The 20,683-nt window shown below is 36.7% G+C and overlaps 1 protein-coding gene across 1 annotated transcript in view; it reads right to left on the bottom strand.

The window, feature by feature from the left end:
* Positions 1 to 9,032: 9,032 nt before the first annotated feature.
* pcsk6 (proprotein convertase subtilisin/kexin type 6) overlaps positions 9,033 to 20,683 on the bottom strand; it is a 31,224-nt gene continuing 19,573 nt past the window's right edge. Inside the window, exons 13-21 of the mRNA XM_030129791.1 lie at positions 18,294 to 18,430; positions 17,491 to 17,655; positions 16,038 to 16,140; positions 14,426 to 14,622; positions 13,822 to 13,909; positions 12,978 to 13,081; positions 12,749 to 12,878; positions 11,938 to 12,050; positions 9,033 to 9,773 (exon numbers count right to left, since the gene is read on the bottom strand). Of these exons, the coding sequence (XP_029985651.1) occupies positions 9,676 to 9,773; positions 11,938 to 12,050; positions 12,749 to 12,878; positions 12,978 to 13,081; positions 13,822 to 13,909; positions 14,426 to 14,622; positions 16,038 to 16,140; positions 17,491 to 17,655; positions 18,294 to 18,430 (1,135 nt within the window). The 3' untranslated portion in view covers positions 9,033 to 9,675. The remainder of the gene's footprint in view (positions 9,774 to 11,937; positions 12,051 to 12,748; positions 12,879 to 12,977; positions 13,082 to 13,821; positions 13,910 to 14,425; positions 14,623 to 16,037; positions 16,141 to 17,490; positions 17,656 to 18,293; positions 18,431 to 20,683) is intronic.

Below are 20,683 nucleotides of genomic sequence, written 5' to 3'. Positions count from 1 at the left end.
TCATGTTGGAGTGGCGGTCGTGGTGATTTCTGCCACTGTCTGAAGGTCTGACGAGGCTGCGGTAGAGAGGGGGATGATGGGATTGAAAAGGAGAGGCGGCGATGGGATTATGTTGCCGTGACGATGGAGGATTAGCTCTGCTTTAAACAAATAACACTCGTGTAGGTCAGCAGATCATCACAGAAGAAGAAGAAGAGGAGCTGAGCAGAGTCTATTAATGCCAGAGGAGTCTGTTCAACAGTTCATTAAACAAACCAATGACTCATTGAACCGACGGTCGGAAACTGTTTACGATGTTTCAGGACATTGTTCAGCTAGTCCATTCAACAGTTCATTAAACAAACCAATGACTCATTGAACCAACAATCGGAAACTGTTTACGATGTTTTGGGACATCATTCCACTAGTCCGTTCAACAGTTCATTAAACAAACCTATGACTCAAACCGACAATCACAAACTGTTTACGATGTTTCGGGACATCGTTCAGCTAGTCTGTTCAACAGTTCATTAAACAAACTTACAACTCATTGAACCGACGATCGGAAACTGTTTACGATGTTTCAGGACATCGTTCAGCTAGTCCGTTCAACATTTCATTAAACAAACCTACAACTCAAACCGACGATCAGAAACTATTTACGATGTTTCAGGACATCATTCAGCTAGTCCGTTCAACAGTTCTTTGATGCCACCTTGTGATGATGTGTCGAGAACAAATTGGGAGAAAAGAAAGACGTCATTTAACAAAGAAACGTCTGCGCTGTTTTAGAGCAGGGGTGTCAAACATACGGCCCATGGACCGGAACCGGCCCCAAAGGGTCCGATCAGGTCCACGGGATGAAGACATTACACTGAAGATATGAAGAATCAGTGATGTTCTAGAGCAGGGGTCACCAACCCTGGTCCTCGAGGGCTACTATCCTGCGTGTTTTAGATGTATCCCTCCTCCAACCCACCTGATTCAAATGATAGGCCTATCATCAGGCCCTGCAGAAGCTTGATGATGACCATCAGGTGTGCTGGGAGAGGGATACATCTATAACATGCAGGATAGTAGCCCTCAAGGACCAGGATTGGTGACCCCCATTCTAGAGGATGCTCAGGCCTTGGACAAACTTTCAGATCGAACCTCAGTCTTGTTCAAATCCTGTCACATTTTGTCTATTTCCACAAACAGCAAACAGATCATCATCTATTTATGATTTTGAGTTTTTTCAGCACAATCATACAAACACATCTACATTATAAAAGCCAAGTGGCCTCTGTGTGTGTGTGTGTGTGTGTCCGTACACAGCTGACTGCTACAGTTTGTCATCCTTCTGTGTTTTTGCTCAGTGAACAGACTAGTGTAAACAGTAAATTGATCGCACTAATATTTTGGCAGATATGAGTCATTTTTAATACAGTATCCCTATAATCACGTTGCTATGTCCAGAACTCTTTGGCGGTGATTGCTGGACAAATGCGGCACAGCATGTACGAATACACAACAGCATAAAAACTAGCTCATGTAGAACCTGTGGAACCCCACAGGTCAACGCACTCGTTTTCACATAAATGTGCATCATCACATTGGTTTCGTACTTGACTGTTCCACATGAAAAAGACCAGGAACTGTGATGGAGTTCTGGGCGTCGCCATATTGGGGGGGTTTTTGGAGCTGAAGTGACTATATTTGGACAAAAAGGAGCAGTGCCTAAGGGGTCAGAGGTCAGCTAATGCTAAGTGCTAGCTTACTGACCCTGTAAAGCTTTTGTTCATTGAATAAAAAATTTGTTTTATTCCTAACAAACATGTTTAATAAGTTTTACTAATTGGATGTAAAGTAAATATTTTGCAGAAGTGTTTGATGAAGTTGATCATTTTATAGAATCAGTGCATTAGCATTAGTTCACCTGTGTCACTTCTGACTCCAGAAAGTTAATGCAGAAATGATAAAATGATAAACAATAACAGTTCACAAGCCATGAGTCTGTGTTGATATCAACCAAATAATGTTTTTTTTTAACCCATTGTTAATGTTCTAGTATGAGTATATTAAACACACTTTAAATCCTCCGGTGTCCAGGTGAGTATAATAACCCTTTCATGCATGAATTATGAGAACCTTAATCAAGATTTTTTTCTTAATTCCTCTTTGGACATTAAAAAAACAGTGCGATTATTATTATTATTATTATTATTTTTTTTTTTAATGAAGCTATTTTTCATGGAGTTGCAAAAATGTCCACCAAGCTGGACACCATGTGTTTAATTTCTGAAGCAAAGAAACATGTATTTACTGATATAATGTGTGAAAACTATGACATAAAAACATTAAATGCTGCTAATTTGATGCTTTCTCACATTTTAACATAAACTGCAAACAAAAAGTTATGGATATTTTTAATTTTTGGGCTATTTTTTTCAGTTGGGATTCTTGCACAACGCTTTTTACTTTTTTGTGTGTGAACTGAAAAACATTTTTTTAATGACCAGACATAGTTTTATTTACAAATGGCAAAAATCTTTAAAAAAAAAAACAAAAAAAAAAATCCTTAACTTTTTGTTTGTACTGTACTCTAATACTAGTAATGACTCACTCCATGGACATAATATGCAAAAAAAAAAAACCAAAAACAAAAAACTTTTGTTGTTAATTACAGTCTAATAACAATACCAAGGAACTGATTTACACTCGAACATGTTAGATCAGGTTTATCAAGAACAGCAAAGTTACAGTAATGTTTTCAATGTCAGTGTATGGGATGATGCATTAGTGTCCAATGTGTTGGCTGATATGGAACTAACACAACAAACCCATGAATATACAAGAGAACAGCTGGAGAAGAACTGTCCACTGTAGTGACCAGTATGCATGAAAGGGTGAAACACTGTTTACCCCCCCGGTGTCCAGGTGAGTATACAAAAGACACTTTAACCCTCCAGTATCCAGGTGAGTATATTAAACACACTTTAGCCCCCAAGTTTCCAGGTGAGCATATTAAACACACTTTAACCCTCTGGTGTCCAGGTGAGTATATTAAACACACTTTAACCCTCTGGTGTCCAGGTGAGTATATTAAACACACTTTAACCCTCCGGTGTCCAGGTGAGTATATTAAATACATTTTAACCCTCCGGTGTCCAGGTGAGTATATTAAACACACTTTAACCCTCCGGTGTCCAGGTGAGTATATTAAACACACTTTAACCCTCCGGTGTCCAGGTGAGTATATTAAACACACTTTAACCCTCTGGTGTCCAGGTGAGTATATTAAACACACTTTAACCCTCTGGTGTCCAGGTGAGTATATTAAACACACTTTCCACTTCCTGTTACTGAAGCTCAGATTATTTTAATTCAACAGTTGTTCATTTGTGTCTAACTGTTTAAATTCTGATCCATCCACTAAATCCATCCCATAATAAACAGTGTTAAATTTCTCCACTAACACCCTTCTACCAAGTGAGAAAAATACACACAGTTGACAGGGGGAACTAAGAAATAAATAAATAATACAATTTTTATGTAGAATATTGGGGTGAAAAAAACAAAAGTATTTAGTGTTTTTTGCATCAAAAATATGGGTTAGAATGTGCCAGTTATTGAGTATTTGGTATTTTTGTTTATGGATCAAGTTGATAAAGTAAAAAATGTTTCTAAAAAAGTTAAAAGCAAACTGTATGAAAAACATTTGACATGATTACAATCAATCCCTGTTTTTTAATGTCATTTTCTATCAGGTGTTTGATTCTGATAATGAAACAGTGAATAATATATAATGAATAATAATATATGTGAACAATATGTAATGAATAATAATAATAATAATAATAATAATAATAATAATAATAATAATAAGTGAATGATATATATATATATATAAAATCAATAATAATAATGATATAAGTGAATGATACACAATCAATAATAATAATATAAGTGAATGATATATAAGTAAGTAAGTAAATTTTATTTATAGAGCACTTTTCACAGACAGAGTCACAAAGTGCTTTATCAATTCAAATCAGAATCAAATTAAGTTTACAGAGACCCAACAGAATCCTTCAGGAGCAAACACTTGTGATTGGTGATATAATCAGTAATAATAACAAGTGAATGACATATAATCAATAATTATATAAGTGAATGATATATAATGAGTAATAATATAAGAAGTGAATGATATATAATCAATAATATAAGTGAATGGTATATAATCAATAATAATAATAAATAATCAATAATATTATAATTGTGTCCTGTTTTCATTGTGTGTGTTTCTGCTGGGTTTTTTTTTTTTTTTCAGTTTTTTTATGAAAACAATAGAACATGTGTTTTCACTAAATGCAAATTACCGCCTGTAGCTGGAGGTTAAATTAACACTTTTAATTAAAAAATTAGTGTCAAACAAACAATACAAAACATACCAACCATTAAATAAAAACAACCCGAAGCAGCGGCGGCAGCAGGAGCGTTGATCTTTGATGTGACTTGAGTGGATTAATGATCAAATATTCATTAATTTAAGACTCACATAAAACACAAACATGAGTCAAATGAACAAACACTGACTCTGATGGAACAAAAATCGTGCGCGCACACACACACATTATTATTATTATTATTATTATTATTATTATTATTATTAAGCCCTGTAAAAAGCCCTGGTTCAATACATCAGTTTATGAATATTTATTTAATTATTATATTGATAATATATTGTCTAGTACATATTGTAAAAAATTACTGTTGTAATTGTGCCTTAATAGAGTGTGTGTGTGTGTGTGTGTGTGTGTGCGTGTGTGTGTGTGTGTGTGTATGAACAGTGTTTGTGTGAAATAAACCATATTAAATCCATGAAATGAAGCCGGCGCCTGTTTTCAGTTTGACTTCATGTCCAGTCGTTTGAACAGAAATAATCGTCCGTTTTTTTCCTCTCATCCTGACCTTTTCCTGGGTCCGTTCTGAATATTTCTCTGAACATTTCTGAATATTTCTGAATATTTCTCTGAATATTCATTATTTCAGAGTTTTTCACCATCACATTGGGTTCAGTTTTACTTATTTAAATGATTCTTGCGTCCGTAATAATAATAAAATAATCATCAAACCCTGACGTTGAACTTTCATTTCCAAACCCATGTGTGATTTTTCATTCTATTTTATACATAATTGTATTTATTATTTATTATTTTATCAACTCTGTAGTATTTAATTTGTTTCAAGGATACAAAGAGAAAAAGAAGAAAATGTGAAAGTATTTGCTAAAAACTTGTCAAAGTTGATTTTTTTTTTTTTTTAACATGGTTTTGGTCAAATTTCATACACAGTTCTAGCTTTTATTTTGACGTGAAACAAATGTCTCATTTAATAGAAATGAATAAAGTGCCATAAAAATAATGTCTGTTAAATATAAATATTTGGGCCTTTAATTCAGCTTAAACTCACCTGAACTGAATCTACAGAACATTATGAGGTCAGTCTCACTATTTTTCCCAGTGACTGAAGATTCAGTCAAAAGTAACGTGAACATTTCATTTGTTTTTTACACAAAGAAAAAGATGAAAATGTTTCTTGTTTTGGTGAAAAAATTGTTGGAATCAGTGATATTTAAGTAGGATTTGGTCAAATTTCAGACAGAATTTTAGTTTTTATTTTTGACTTGAAGCATAAATGTGTTATTTAATATTGTACAAGTGAATAAAATACAATAAAAATAGTAGCTGCATGTCTGTTAAAAATGACCGTCTGTGTTTCAAACTGAAGCTACACATTTCACTCATTATAGTTGTTGGTTTTATTTGGTTCCCACTGACTGAAGATAAAGTAAATTCAACATTATTTACTTTTCAGACAAAGTAAAACATTAAAATATTTGCAGTTGTCAAAGGGAAAGTTTCCAAATTGAAGTTGTTGATTTGCAGGAAAAATATGTATTAAAATATGTATTATTCTCAATCCTTTTCTCCTTTTCTACCGGTGTGAATAATAATACTAATAATAATAAAAGAAAGCCTGTGGCGCCCTCTGGTGGTCACCATAACAAATAGCATCACCACCATGTGGACAGTGTTTTATTCCTGAAGGTGAAGCTGCTCAAACACAACAGGAAACAACAGATTTAATCCAAACTGAAAAGATTTAAATACTGTCAAACTGAAATGAAGCTGACAGAGGCATGATGGGAAACGGAGTCCAGAGTGAGTATTCAGAGGCCGAACAGAGCAGACGCCCTCTGTTCTTTAGGATACAAACTATAAATAAATAAATAAATAAATAAATAAATAAATAAATAAATAAATCAGATACAAACTATAAATAAATTTAAAAAGGATACAAACTATAAATAAATCAATTTAAAAAAATGGATACAAAGTATAAATAAAGAAATAAATTTTAATAATAAAACAGACACAAACGATGAATAAATACATACATACATACATACATACATACATACATAAATAAATAAAAATGAATACAAACTTTAAATAAATAAAATAAATAAATAAATAATACAAACTATGAATTAATAATAATAATAAGAATAATAATAGGATATAAACTATAAATAAATAAATAAATAATAATAAATTTAAAGACGATTACAAAGTATAAATAAATAAATGATAATAATAAAAAACGATACAAACTATAAATGAATGAATAATAAATAAATAAATAAATAAATAAATAAATAAATAAATAAATAAAGATACAAACTATGCACTGCAAAAAAAGAAAAGTTAAGTCAACTCAAAATTTCAAGGCAAATTTTAAGTTTGGCAATTAAACTTACTATTTTAAGTTTTGCTTTTGAGTTTGCTCAACTCTGAACATAGAATAGAACACAGAACAGACACACACACACACACACACACACACACACACACACACACACACACACACACAGCATCCATCAGGTTAAAAACAGGATTAAAATCACACCAGTTCATCCTCATACACTGTAAAAAATGGAGTCGTTACACATTCGACTGGTTTTTCTCATTCATGCAGCCTTTCAATGCGTTTTTACAGTTTCACAACCTTGATTTAAATCCATAATCATAGTAACTTTCACTTTTAGTCTGTTTTACAAGCTTTTAGTTTATTTTAACCACATTTTAGTTTCGCCTTACTGTCTTTTTTTAACTGGTTTGACCATTTTGTATTCAGTTTGAACCATCTGTTGAATTAGTTGTAGTTTCAGTCCAGTCTTTATTGTCTTTTACTGATGGTTGAAGCTCCTCGTGCATCAGTTAAAGGGTTAAAGCAGATGTGTCCAATATGTTGATCGTGAAGGGAGTACAGGTGGATCCCATGGTATTGATAAAACCAGAAGTCAGTGTTGGGGTCAAATGGTGTCATTATTACCTGTCCTCCTGCTGGGGTTGGACGTCTGAGCTCCTCGGTTACCGACTGAATTCTCCATCTGTTCCATGTGTCTGTAGTTCAACCTTCTGTCAAATCTGCTGATTTATATTCATATGTCATAGGGAAGATCCTTTTGTTTTGGTCATTTTATCAGTGTGTTCGTCCTGGTCTATCCCCAGATCTACCAACCATCATGAGTGTCAGTTTTCAGGTGAATGGATGCACATGTGTTTCCACCACAGCTGAGGACCATTGTCCTGATGGGAGGGGATTTTAGGAGACACATGTAAAAATGGACAAATATGTAACTAGAAAAGCACTCGGAGAGCGCAGACCTCTGCCCAGGCAGATCACCCCCCCCCAAGTCACCACCAAAATTTAATAATTTGTTTCTTGTGCCAGTATCAACATTTCCTGAAAATTTCACCCAAATCCATCCATAACTTTTTAAATTTATCTTGCTAACAGACAAACAACTATGTCACTTTTGCTATACACATGGTGAATCAGTCTTCATTATCTTGTAGAACCTGTTGGGAACTTATTTTATATATTTTTTAACCAAACACTCTGACCATTCATTGTGGAATTACACATGCATATATTGAAAATATCCTTATCTGCCAATCATAAAGAATCCTTTTAAAAATTCCTGGATCCAGACAGTGATCCGGATCATTCCCAAAATCTAATCATTTGTTACTCGTCCCATTTCGGACATTTCCTGAAAATTTTTTTATCAAAATCCGTCCAGAACTTTTTCAGTTATGTTGCTAACTAATCATCAAACAAACAAACCCTGGCAAAAATATAACCTCCTTGGCAGAGGTAAAGATTGGATTAACTTAAATATATATGTCTGTAGACTTTGGTTAAAATGTCAGGGGATAATATCTGCTCATCCTTTTCATCAAGAAACTCAAATGTTATCTTTTGTCAGGGTAACATAAGTGTGGAGGCAGTGCCCCCTGCAGGTCAGAGGGAATAGTGTAAAAGTTTACAGCCCCTGGTACCCCCAGGGGGCAGAGTTAGAACCCTTTCATGCGTGAATTATGAGAGCCTGAGTGTTTTTATTCCTCTTTAGGCATGAAAAAACAAGGCGATAGACATTTTATTATGAACCTATTTTTCATGGAGTTGCAAACGTCCACTCAGCTGGACATCATACATTTAATTTTTGAGGCAAACAAACATGTATTTAGTGATATATTGTGTGAAATCTATGAAACAAAAACATATTTAATGCTGCTAACCTAACATTTTATCATACTCTAATACTAGTTATTGCTTACTTCATGGAGATAATATGTCAAAAAAAAAAAAAAAAAGAAAGAAAGAAAGAAAAGGAAACTGCTCATTACAGTCCAATAACAATACCAATCAATTGTTTTACACTCAAACATGTTAGTGCAGATCAGGTTTATCAAGAACAGCAAAGTTACAGTAATGGCATGAATTACAGTGTGTAGGATGATGCATGAACGTCCACTGTGTAGGCTGATATGGAACTAAAACAACAGAACCCATGGATATACAGGAGAACAGCTGGAGAATAAGTGTCCGCTGTAGTGACCACTATGTATGACAGGGTTAAAGGTGCATCACCATTTATTATTCATGTAAAACAAACAAACAAACAAACAAAACAACCAGATAAGAGGCTGATATCAGTCACACAAAGACAGTTTTTTATTGTAATTATACAACAACAGCACATTCATAACATTGCAGTTTAATCAGTGTTTGGTACAACACATATGCAGGACAGTGAATTATTTGCACACATTCTGCACCAAGTTTACAAAATATTCATTTTACAAAGATGCATTCAAATCACACCTGCAGTAAAGTTAATATGTGAACCTTTACCTGGAATCAGGGCTTAAAGGGTTAATTGCTCTGAAGTTGTGAAAAGCATGAATGAAAATCAACCAAAATTATGAAACTCTTGAACCACAGACAAAGACAACTCCTCCTGGAAAGTGAAAGTAAAACACCGTCTGCTCCACAGCTCCAAGTTCCATATCCTTGTCCTCATATTCATATTTAACTGGTCTACTCTGTGTCCAACAGTCTAGACACAGAGTAGACCAGTTAAATATGTCCACAGACTGATGGACACAGAGTTTATGAATTATACTATGAGGATAATAATGATATGTAAAAGTTCTGTGGGATCTAAACAGGAGCTCCCTGGTTTAGTTGACGGACATATGACCAATCACTGTCAGAGTAGAAACATGGCAGCGCTTCCATTCAAAAGCCATTGGGTGTGGTGGTGGGGGCAGGGGATGGGGGGCAGGGGTGGAGCCATCAGCCATTCATCAGACAGGTACGACAGCAGAACTGACGGTAAAGCTTCTTCTCACACAGACGGTTGGATTTGACCATCTCACAGAACACCTCATCAGCTGGAAGACGCATGAACAGACCCAGGATCAGTATTTATGAACACACCAGTCACATGACGTTTCACACTAGTCACATGACTAGGGATGCACCGATCTGATACCAGTGTCGGGCATCGGCTCCGATACTCAGTTTGTGTACTTGCACTTGTACTCGTAAAGTAATCTGATACAACTGCACCGACACCACTTATGGCCGTGTGACATTCACAGTTCAGTGCAGCAGGTACGAGGAGGAGGAGTAATGTGTGGGGAGTGTGAAGAGTGTGGAGATTTAACCAAAATAAATGATGGTGATAAAAGTAACGCTGACTGCAAGTAACGTTACAGACACAGACGGATACAGACGCAGCGTTCTGTCCGTCCTCTGCGTACATTCCATCTGTTTTCCAGGCGCTGGTAGATGCGTACCCAGACGGAGAATACTAGCGGAACCGTGGAGGTAGAGGATCTGTTCAAAGAGCCACTGTGGGAGTTAGAGAAAAACTACTGATATATTTAGGACATCTACCCTGGGCTGGGCCGGAGGTAAGGAGCGGTGTGGACCGCAGGCAGCGGAAGTGAAAACCGAACTTATCACTCACTAGCGGCATTGTACCCATGGTGCCATTATACCATAGCGCCCTTGCATGGTGCAACAGCGGCATTGCACCCATATGCCCTCCCGTGCTGCAACATCGGGACATCAATCGGACACACACACGTCGGACACAGAAACGTCCGTTATAGTAGAATTTCTCTTTTCTCTTCCTGCTGAAGCTAAACTTTTAAACCTTACCAGAGAAAACGCTGCAATATTAGTATCACATTAGTGTTACCTCTGTCGTCTCCATGTTTGTTATTACTGACTTTCTTCTTCTCATTAAACTTTACTCTTCTTCGTGGTATTTGTCCAGTATGATTAATTCAGAGCAGCGCCCCCTGGTGGATTAATTCAGAAACGCTCATTCCAACACATTAAATGTCAGTAGCAGCACTTTGTTCCAGTCAGACTAATGACAACAACAATAAAGCACATTTACAAAAGGAACTAAGAACTGGAATGGGATTATTAAATACTCGTATCGGTACTCTGTATTGGCAAGTACTCAGCTGTAAGTACTCGTACTCGGTCTGGAAAACAGTGGTATCGGTGCATCCCTACACATGACCTTTCACACCGGTCACATGACCTTTATTAACCACACATACTGTGATAATATTTCATTCAGTAATCAGATGATTTGGTTCATATTATAATAAATGTTGAAAAATATGGTTAAAATGTAGTTCACATTCCACATTCAGACCAAAATGATCAGAACCAGTCAAAGTAGAGCAGAAAAACCTATAAATAATAAATAAATAACTAATGACAAAAACAAATGTTCTCTTGTTTTAGTACAAAAAATATTTACATTTAAAAACCATCAAAACAAAAACGACGTGAATTACCTGAAAAAAAAGACATTTCTTTAAAAAAAAAAGTGCAATTTTAACAATATTCTGCCTAAGTTTATCATTTGTACATGTTTACTACAGATCAGATCTACAAAGACACAAAACATTCAATAACAGGCAGAATATTAATAAAATACACGAAATTTACTTTAGACATTTCAAGTTGTGAATATTTGTTCTAATTATTCACATTTTATTGTTAAAGGATAGTTTGTAAATGTCAATATTTTCATAATTTAATGGGGTTTCTTGCACTAAAACTAAGAGGAATATGTGAAGTTGTTATTATTTACAGGCATAATGTAATTTTTTTCTCACATTAAACAAAGAAGAAAATGTGAAGTCATTATTTATAGGTTATTAGTTGGGCTTTAAATCAAATTGGTCTCAGTGTAGGTTTGTCTCGTTGTTTTAGTGCAAAAAAACAACATTAAATTATGAAAATATTGACATTTACAAACTATCCAAACAAACAAAAAAAAAGAATAACCTGAAAAAACTAAAATTTCTTGAGACAAATAAGTGTACAGTTGTTTATGTATTTGGTTGTGAATATTTGTGAATATCAGGGCCCTTGACAGCAGATATTTATGAAAGGTTAGGGCTAGGGTTAGGGTTAGACCAGATAACCCTAACCCTATTAGACAGGGTTTGGGTTATCTGGTCTAATGCTAACCCTATTAGACCTGAACTCTGTTGCTGATAGTTTGAGTTGTCGCAGACTGACCGTTGTTACATGATGCGTTGACCATACACGTCCTACTGACCAGACTGTACCCGTCCTTACACTGGACACATGTGGACCCAGGTCCACTGCAGCTCACACAGTTGTCTTCACACCTGGGACAGATGGACACCACACCAGCACATTTATGAAATTAAAAAACACACAGAGCTGTCCTATTCTGATGTATTCGAATGCCTTGAGAAGGAATTCAGACATGGTATAAAAACGAAGGTGAACTCAGATACTTAGAAAAATGGACTTTATCAGGAGGATGTGAAGGAGTGTTCTACTATTCTGAATTATTGGATTTTTATTTGGTATTTTTTAGTACTTTAACTATTGTACTATGACTTAATACAGAACCTCACCACCCAGCAGAGCTCTGCCCACGTCCAAAACTCAAATAGTCCAAGGTCTTTAAGGATTCAAAACAAAGGCTAAATGAACAATTGGTGCCAGTCACAACAAGCCCCGCCCCTTGCATGTATTGTATCTTATTTTGGCATGGATCCAGCTGATGTCATCATGTCTACGTGTGTGCTGATGTCAGCGTAGACATAAACAGCGTAGACACATTTCACCCATTATAAGTAAATGGGGAAAAAAACATTTATTAAAAAATTTGAACTTTGAACTATTTTTCCCAAAATGTAACAACATGTATTCTGGGTCACTGGTAATCTACTAAGCCAGTTTGGCAGGAATTCAACCAATAGTTTTGCTGCTAAAGTGTACACAAACAAACCAAACCAAAAACAATAGCCCTTGCCTCCCCTTTGGGGGGCGGGGTCATAATATTTGGCAGACTCACCTGTGACACATGTGATGAGCGCCTCCTGCTGCTTCTCCAGAGTAATAACCTGGACTACAGCTGTGGACACACCCCCAGTCCTGCTGCAGGAAACCATCAGCACACTGGAGGCAGTCCTCCTGACCTGGACCTGACACACACACACACACACACACACACATACACATACATATACACATACATATATACGACGACATGAATAACATGAACTAAATCCATGCCCACTGACCTGTACACGTCCTACAGGATGAATGACATGAAGTGCATGTCATCTCCTCCAGGTGGAAGAAGGTCCCATTGGTGCATTCAGGGACACACGTCATCCCGGCCAGACTACCAACACAAAACACAATCAAATCGACCATGTGTCTCCAAACAGGCTGAGTACTTGAAGGCACTGCACACTTTAGTGGCTCAAATTCAATTTGGGGATTTTTTTTAAATACGTTTTTTTAAATTTCAACTTGGACAATTTGTCCAACCCAACTGGGTTAGGGCTATCTGGTTAGGGTCATCTGATTTTTAGGTTTATCTGGTTAGGGTTATCTGGTTTTAAGGGTTATCTGGTCTAACTCTGGTAAGGGTCAACCCTAACCCATTTGTGGAAGTCTGCTCATCTGATTCTTCCCTCATTTCACACATGGTCTTTACCACTAGTAGAGGTGCACTGCACAGTTTGATAGCTGAATTTCTATTTTAGAATTTGTCAGGCATTATTTACTTAATTCTTTTCTTATTTTACATACGTTCTTTCAATTGGCCGTCTTCTGTATTTTTGCATTTTTGGAAACATTTTTGAGAAGTTTTTGAAGACACTGAAAGTCAAGATTCAACATTAATACCTGAGTAGGCGGGGCATCGGTGTGGAGGAGGGGCTAAGTGTTGTGTGACTGGCCAGGTGTATTATTAAGCTCCGCCTACCTGTATTATTTTAGCAGTATAGTTTATGTTAATGTGATTCACGTTATGTTTACATGAAACTATTTCAAAATAACACCTTTATTTGCACATACTGTATTTCCTTAAACCTCAGGCTGAGTGAATGTTGCAGATACATCCGGTTTATGGCGTACCTGTATCCTTCATTGCAGCTGGTGCATCTGTCTGCATCCCTCACACAGCTCTGACACTTGTCATTACACTTTTCACACTGTCTCTGACCTGCATCACAGAACACACACACACACACACACATACACACACACACACATACATGTCAATAGTGGGAGGAAAAATCAAATACATACTTTTGTGTTTTTTACTTTTAAGTAAAATGTGTGGAATACAATTACTCCCCTTTCAGAGTGCACAATTTTCAGGTACATCATACGACTTCACAAATTACTTCATTATTTCACTTAAATTTCTTTAAACATTTCAGGTCATTCGCATTTTAGTATTAAAGGACAGTTTGTAAATGTAAATGTTTTCAGAATTTAATGCTATTTTATTTTCTTTACACTGAAAGTTTGAAGTCATTAATTATAGGTTTATTATTTTACTTTAGATCATATTGGTCTGAATGTGGAACCTCAACTAAAACCAGTTCGACACCCTTGACCGTTCATATCCTCAGTGTCAGTTTTGCACTGAAGGGCTGATTTGGACCCTTTGGTGGCCGGTTTTGGCCCACGGGCCGGATGTTTGACACCCCCGCTATAGACATGTTGGACTTACTTTCTTCAGTGAAGTAACCCAGAGGACAGGTGTGGTCACAGCTGGAGTTGACTGTGTTGAGGTAAAGGCCTCTACGACAGGAAACACATTCATCTGCCCGTCGACCGACGCATCGTTCACAGCCTTTAAAACAGCGTCTACAGCGATGGGACGCCACATCCCCATAATGTCCCAGAGGACAGTGGCTCACACAGGTCCTGCAAACACACACACAAATGAGGCAAAAACAAAATTCACTGGAGAACTTTTTCAGGAAAAAATGAGGAAACGATGGGGCTGCAGAAGGGTCACAGACTGCCTGCAAACAGAAAGCTTTATATATTTATAAGGAAATATCCCGATTCCTGCCTAAGTTCTAGGTTCATCACAACAGGTGACACACAAATGCCACACCCATGATGCGTAATTTGCCGTGACCAACTAGTTAATGAGCATGAAACCTTCAAAACTGCTTTGGCACATCGATCCATGTTTGAGACAACTTCAAACCTCTGTGCATTCTGGATTCAAGTCAAAGCAGAATATGCGGACATCGCCACCAAAGCCCTGAAAGTCCTTCTTCCGTTTCCAACCTCATATATTTTTGTGGCTGGGTTTTCTGCGATGACAGTTACACAGTAATAGACCGGATATACGGAACACAACTGGAGTGTGTCTCCATCAGCCCCAGATAGAACCATCTAGTTGAAGGGAAACAAGTCTAGGGTTCCACTGGTTAGGCTAACCCTAACCCTAACCCTAACCCTAACCCTGCATTAGGGTGACTTGATATTCTACTGTAGAATCAGTGGAATTGCCTGATCTACAGTGTAAGTGTTTCAGATCACATGCTCTGAAGTGACAAAGGTTTTTGTTATTGGAACCCCCTCACCTCTACCCGGCGCATGCATGAAACTTGTCTGTAATACAAAAAAGGTTGTGGACCGCTGCTCTACAACATATGTTAGGTCAAACAAAATGCAACTGTGGTCACTGATCAGAATATCATCCACATGTGAGTTGTCCACTTTCAGTCCATGTGAGAAGACAAGGTCTACTGTGTGCCCCTTAATGTGTGTTGGGCCAGAAATGTGCTGTACAAAATTAAATGATTCAGTAATGGTTAAAAGCTCTGTAGCTGCATTAGACAACCCATCATTTATATGTATATTAAAATCGCCCATAATTAAAACCTTCTCCAGTTTGATAATAGAGGATAAAAAGTCTGTGAAGTCAGATAAAAACCCACCAGGTGGGCCAGGTGTGCCGTATATTAAAACGCAATAAAATGGGTTTTAACCATTTATCTTTGTTATTTGCTGCTCAAAAGAGAGGAAACAGTCAAAGTTCACTGACCTAGTTTTGAAGCTGTTGCAAAAAAAAGATGGCAAGTCCCCCCCCCCATGTCCATTCGGGCAAGGGGGGGTGGCAAAGGCGCAATCAAAAGGGCAAAGCTCCTTTAAGTGGATAAATTCCTCATGCCGCTGCCAAGTTTCAGTCGGAAAAATGAAATCCAAAATGTGCATTGAGAAGGGCCATCTTGGTCCCTGAAGGCACCGTGATGTCACCAACAGCTGACTGGAACCAGTAATGTGGTTTTTATGGTCATGTAAACAGGCTCAGTGTGTCGTACCTGCTGCTTCTCAGGTTTCCCAGGCTGAAGTGGATGCAGTTGAGGCAGTGGTCGGCATCGGGTCCATCACAGCCCTGGTCTCCACACTCACTGTGACACAGTCCTTTAGGAACAACACGACCGCTGCAGTCATCAGGATTTTACCCAAAGCAGAGAGCCCTAACGAATGCTAACCCACGGCAAACAGCCCTAACGAACCCTAACCCTAACCAAACAGCCCTAACGAACCCTAACCCTTACCAAAGAGCCCTAACGAACCCTCTAATCCTAACAGAGAGCCCTAACTGTGACACACTGTGTTTTAAATATGTATGTGTGTAATTTTAATTGTGTTTTATTTTAACAACTTTGTTCAGTGACCTTGAGTGTCTTGAAAGGCACCTGTAAATAAAATGTATTATTATTATACATATTAAGAATTTCCTTATTTTTATTTTTTTGCATATTTATGGTACTTTTTATTCTATCCTATTTACCTTTTATATATTTTATCCTTTTATCTTTCTGATGTTACAAACACTCAGACCTGGGTGACTGTATTTGGTTCTATCATGTATCATTGATGGAATAATATTAAAACTGAGTCTGAAACTGGCACCAGGGGAGGAACATTCACAAACACATCTACTCCAGCTGCTATTTGGAGATCTTTAATTGTATTTTTATATCTTAAATGTTCCTCAAATGTCGTGTCCACACATGTCATGAGTCTACCTTATGCTGCATGACCATTTCCTGTCAGTTTTAATGGGACCAGCTTTAACCTCCTGAAACCACAACAATTAAAGTTTCTATATTTTTGCATGAAACAAAATGTGTTGAGTGAAAGCAGCACATGTCAGATAGATTTTAAATTATTTGTAATGACTGTCCTTTGCAGTGGACAGATTTTTCTTTGCTTGTTTGTTTAATAAAGCTTGGAGGCTATGTTTACATGTAGTCAGTTTCTGGTAAAACAGAGATTTTTTTCTGGGTTTGTGCCTATCGTTCACACGACAACAATGGCCACACCCGCCAAAAATGATGGTTTCTAAAAACTCCAGCCAAAGTGGAGATTTCACCAAATGTCCGTTTTGGCATTTATGTGTAAACAGAGGGAAACAGAGATCTGGGATGGACATCAAAGTTACTACGGAATTACATTTGTGTCACGTGCAACTATTGGTTCATAAAGGAAGTAACGTTTTGTTGCATTTCTGTTCAGGATTCTGATCGGTCAGTGGTATTGGATGGTCTCATCACACTGCCATTTACAGGCTCTCGACAGTGTAGATGTCACACATGTGCAAGGTTTTTGTTTTAAACAGAGAGGGGAAATATCCGTTTTCCCGGATACGTGTAAATGTCGCCTGATACTCTCGTCCATAAACATGGATGGAAGTCGCCTAGCTAGGTCTGGAAAGTGAATAGATGATCATTTTGTGAACATATTCAATCTTTTGGATCTCCTGACCTTGGTACTCATCCTCCTCCTTCTCCTCCTGCACATCTGGTTCCTCCAGGATCTCCTCTGGACTTGGGGTCTCCAGGGTCCCGTTGTGGGAGTCCTGGTCTCTGTGGGGCTGGTATGGGTGCTCAGAAGTCCCATGAAGAATAAGCGTCCACTCTTTGAGGTTTCCTGTGGAAACATTTTAGGAAGGACAGCAGCATAAGCCAATGATGAAGATGACGAAGACGATGGTGAGATTAAAAAAAAAAAAATTGGGTAAATTTTGTGCTTAAACCTAATATTAACCTCCATTCTCATACTCCTGTGGTGTCCGAGGTTTCCTAAAATAAACATGCTTGTTATTTTCTGTGCAACAGTAGCTAATAACTTCTTTTCTGATGTGTGAATATTTGCACATAAACTGTTACTGCAGCTTCAAACTGAAGTCCACGTGGAAATATTTTTAAGAGTAACACTTAATACCAACACACGGCCACGGATTTACTTTAAACATTTCAAGTTGTTTGTATTTGTTCAGGTTATTCACATTTTATTGTTAAAAGATAGTTTGTTAATGTACATATTTTCATAAATTAATCTGTTTTTTTTGCACAAAAACAAAGAGAAACATCATTATTTAAAGACATTAGCACAAGCCCATAAACACAGTGGGACTGGAAACGAAACCACAGGTTGGTTTTTATGGTTTTATTCATGTTTTACTGTGCACTGTAGAACCACTTATGGCCAATATTACTTTAAAGGTTTCCTTGAATTATACCGTTCTGTGTACCTAAATATTACTTAAATGCATTGGTGAAGCTTACCCAGCACCTCTGGGTTGCGTAGCTTTGATGGTGTGTCAGTAACCTCCAGAGTCCACGTTCCCTCTGCCGACTCTCCCCAGAAATGAACCGACATGAACTCCCAGTTCCTGAAGCCTTCATTGGAACTGTCAAACTGCCTGGAACCACAACATCAAACTGAATATAGGCTGGAAAAGTTGAACAGAATAATATTATTGTGAGGGCGTTTTCCTTAATAAAGCTGAAGTAAAATATAAACGTCAGGGATCAAACTATGACACAAGATCACCTTAAGAAAAACATCCAAAGTCAGATTTTACAAAAGTAAACACTGGTTTTAAAACTGGAAATCAGAATTTCAATATTTCAAGATGATCTAAATGTCTGGAATAATAAATGAAAATTCATTTTCTCTAACATATAAAGTCAATAATGTCTTTCTAGGCTCATTCTGGTCTCCTCTGTTTTCTGATCTAGTCCATCTTTCAAACCTTGGGTGTTATTTAGATTAGGGATGTAACGATATGAAAATTTCATAACACGATTATTGTGACCAAAATTATCACGGTTATCATTATTATCGCGGTATTATTGAAACTGTGTTCAAAATGTTCAAAAAAGTACTAATACACACAATGAAATAATGTAACCAAATTGTATTTTGAAAAAAAAAAAACCAACAACAACAAAAACAAAAAAAAAACAAATAAAATAATAGGTGCAATGTACCTTCTGAGCCTATTTTGGCCGTTTTTCAGTACTTTTGATTTTGCCTTTATATACTATATACAGAAATGTTTACTATTCCAATGTTTGGTATCTTTTTTTCAGCACAACTTCATTTATATCATCTGTCTGATTTTTTTCACTTTAACCTACTATATCAACATGAAAGGACAAAAAACACAGAAAAAATATAAAATCCAATGTGAAAAATGTATATCATTTATTGCATAAATAACACACAGATGCTTAACGAACCTTTTCAAAGACTTTAAAAGTGAATATTGATTCCAAATCTTAGGCATATACAATTAAAATTGTAATAAATTAAAACTATACTCAAATATTTGACATAAAAGCAGATCTTTACATAGGGTTTCTTCCCCTTAAAGTGTGGTAATCAAACATGGTTATCATGATAATTAGAATTTACACGGTAATACTAACCGTCTGCAATTTTACTGCAGTTTATCGTTATACCGATAATCGTTACATCCCTAATTTAGATGTTTACAGTCAATAGAGGCTTTGGTGACTGACGTATTGGACTTTATTTATGGGTCTGTAAATGCAGTCAGACTGGAGTGACAGTTTCACTTTATTTACTAAAACACAGACAGAGCTCCTCTGGGTAGATTCTACTAAAACACTGTAGACTGACTTCATTATTCAATGCTGGATGAAGTTTTATCAGGTCAATAAGCTAGCATGTAGCATCACCCATGACCCCTCGGGCTCATGTAGTTCTTGTAGTTATTTTGGCTCCAAAAATCCAACATGGCGACAACCAAATCATGACCTCCTGGCTTCAGAATGTCAGTTCGTAAATCATTGGGTGATGCAACGGTTCCTTCATCTACAAATTTTGTAGAGATTATAAGCAACTTGTAACATATGAGGTTTAACAGCATCAGCCTTGACAAATAGAACTAACCTGATACTATACTATACTATACTAACCTGAACTAATGCAAAGCAACTTGTAACTGCTAAGTGCTTCTTAAAGTGAACCTGTGTTGGTCATGAATACAACATTAATTGTGCTTTGTGTTTTACTAATAAGCAAGAGAGGCGCAAATCACCATAAATGCACCACAGTGGACCTTTTTATTAGGTGAATTATTGGCAGGGCCAGAACCTATGGGGAGCACCCGTTATTGGGTGGAAGTGACATACCATCTGTTTTTGGGTGATAGAGTGAGTAAATTAAATATGTAAAAAAAAAAAAAAAAAAAAAAAAACAAACAAAAGGAGAAATGGAGTGGACATCAGACACTTAAAGAGGCAGTGTCGACAGGCAGAGCCACAGTGGAGAAAAACAAGACTTCAGGTTCACAATGACGAATACAACAAGGCCATTAAACAAGCTAGACAGTCTCTCTGTTGTAAAATCAAAAATGAAAATATTTAACCACCTGAGACCCAGGAAATGTCAGCAAAGTACCAGCTTTTTTTGTTTTTTATTAAATAAGTGCCTATATTGGAAACACCATGATGCAACAGTTTTTTCAGATGCAATTTTTGAAATTTTTGTGGAATGTCCTTTGTGGTGGACAGTTTTCTTTTCTTTTTCTTTTTTGTATAAAGGTGTGAAACTCTTGTCCACAAATGTGGACAGAAAACCCATAGCTGGGTCTGAGGAGGTTATTAATAGTAAAGTACTCTTCTCATCTGTTGACCGACTTGTT

This window comes from Sphaeramia orbicularis, chromosome 3 (assembly GCF_902148855.1).
Source record: "Sphaeramia orbicularis chromosome 3, fSphaOr1.1, whole genome shotgun sequence".
Lineage (NCBI taxonomy): Eukaryota > Metazoa > Chordata > Actinopteri > Kurtiformes > Apogonidae > Sphaeramia > Sphaeramia orbicularis.
The sequence above is the reverse complement of the archived record's forward strand: the minus strand, read 5'-3'. Positions and strand labels throughout refer to the sequence as shown.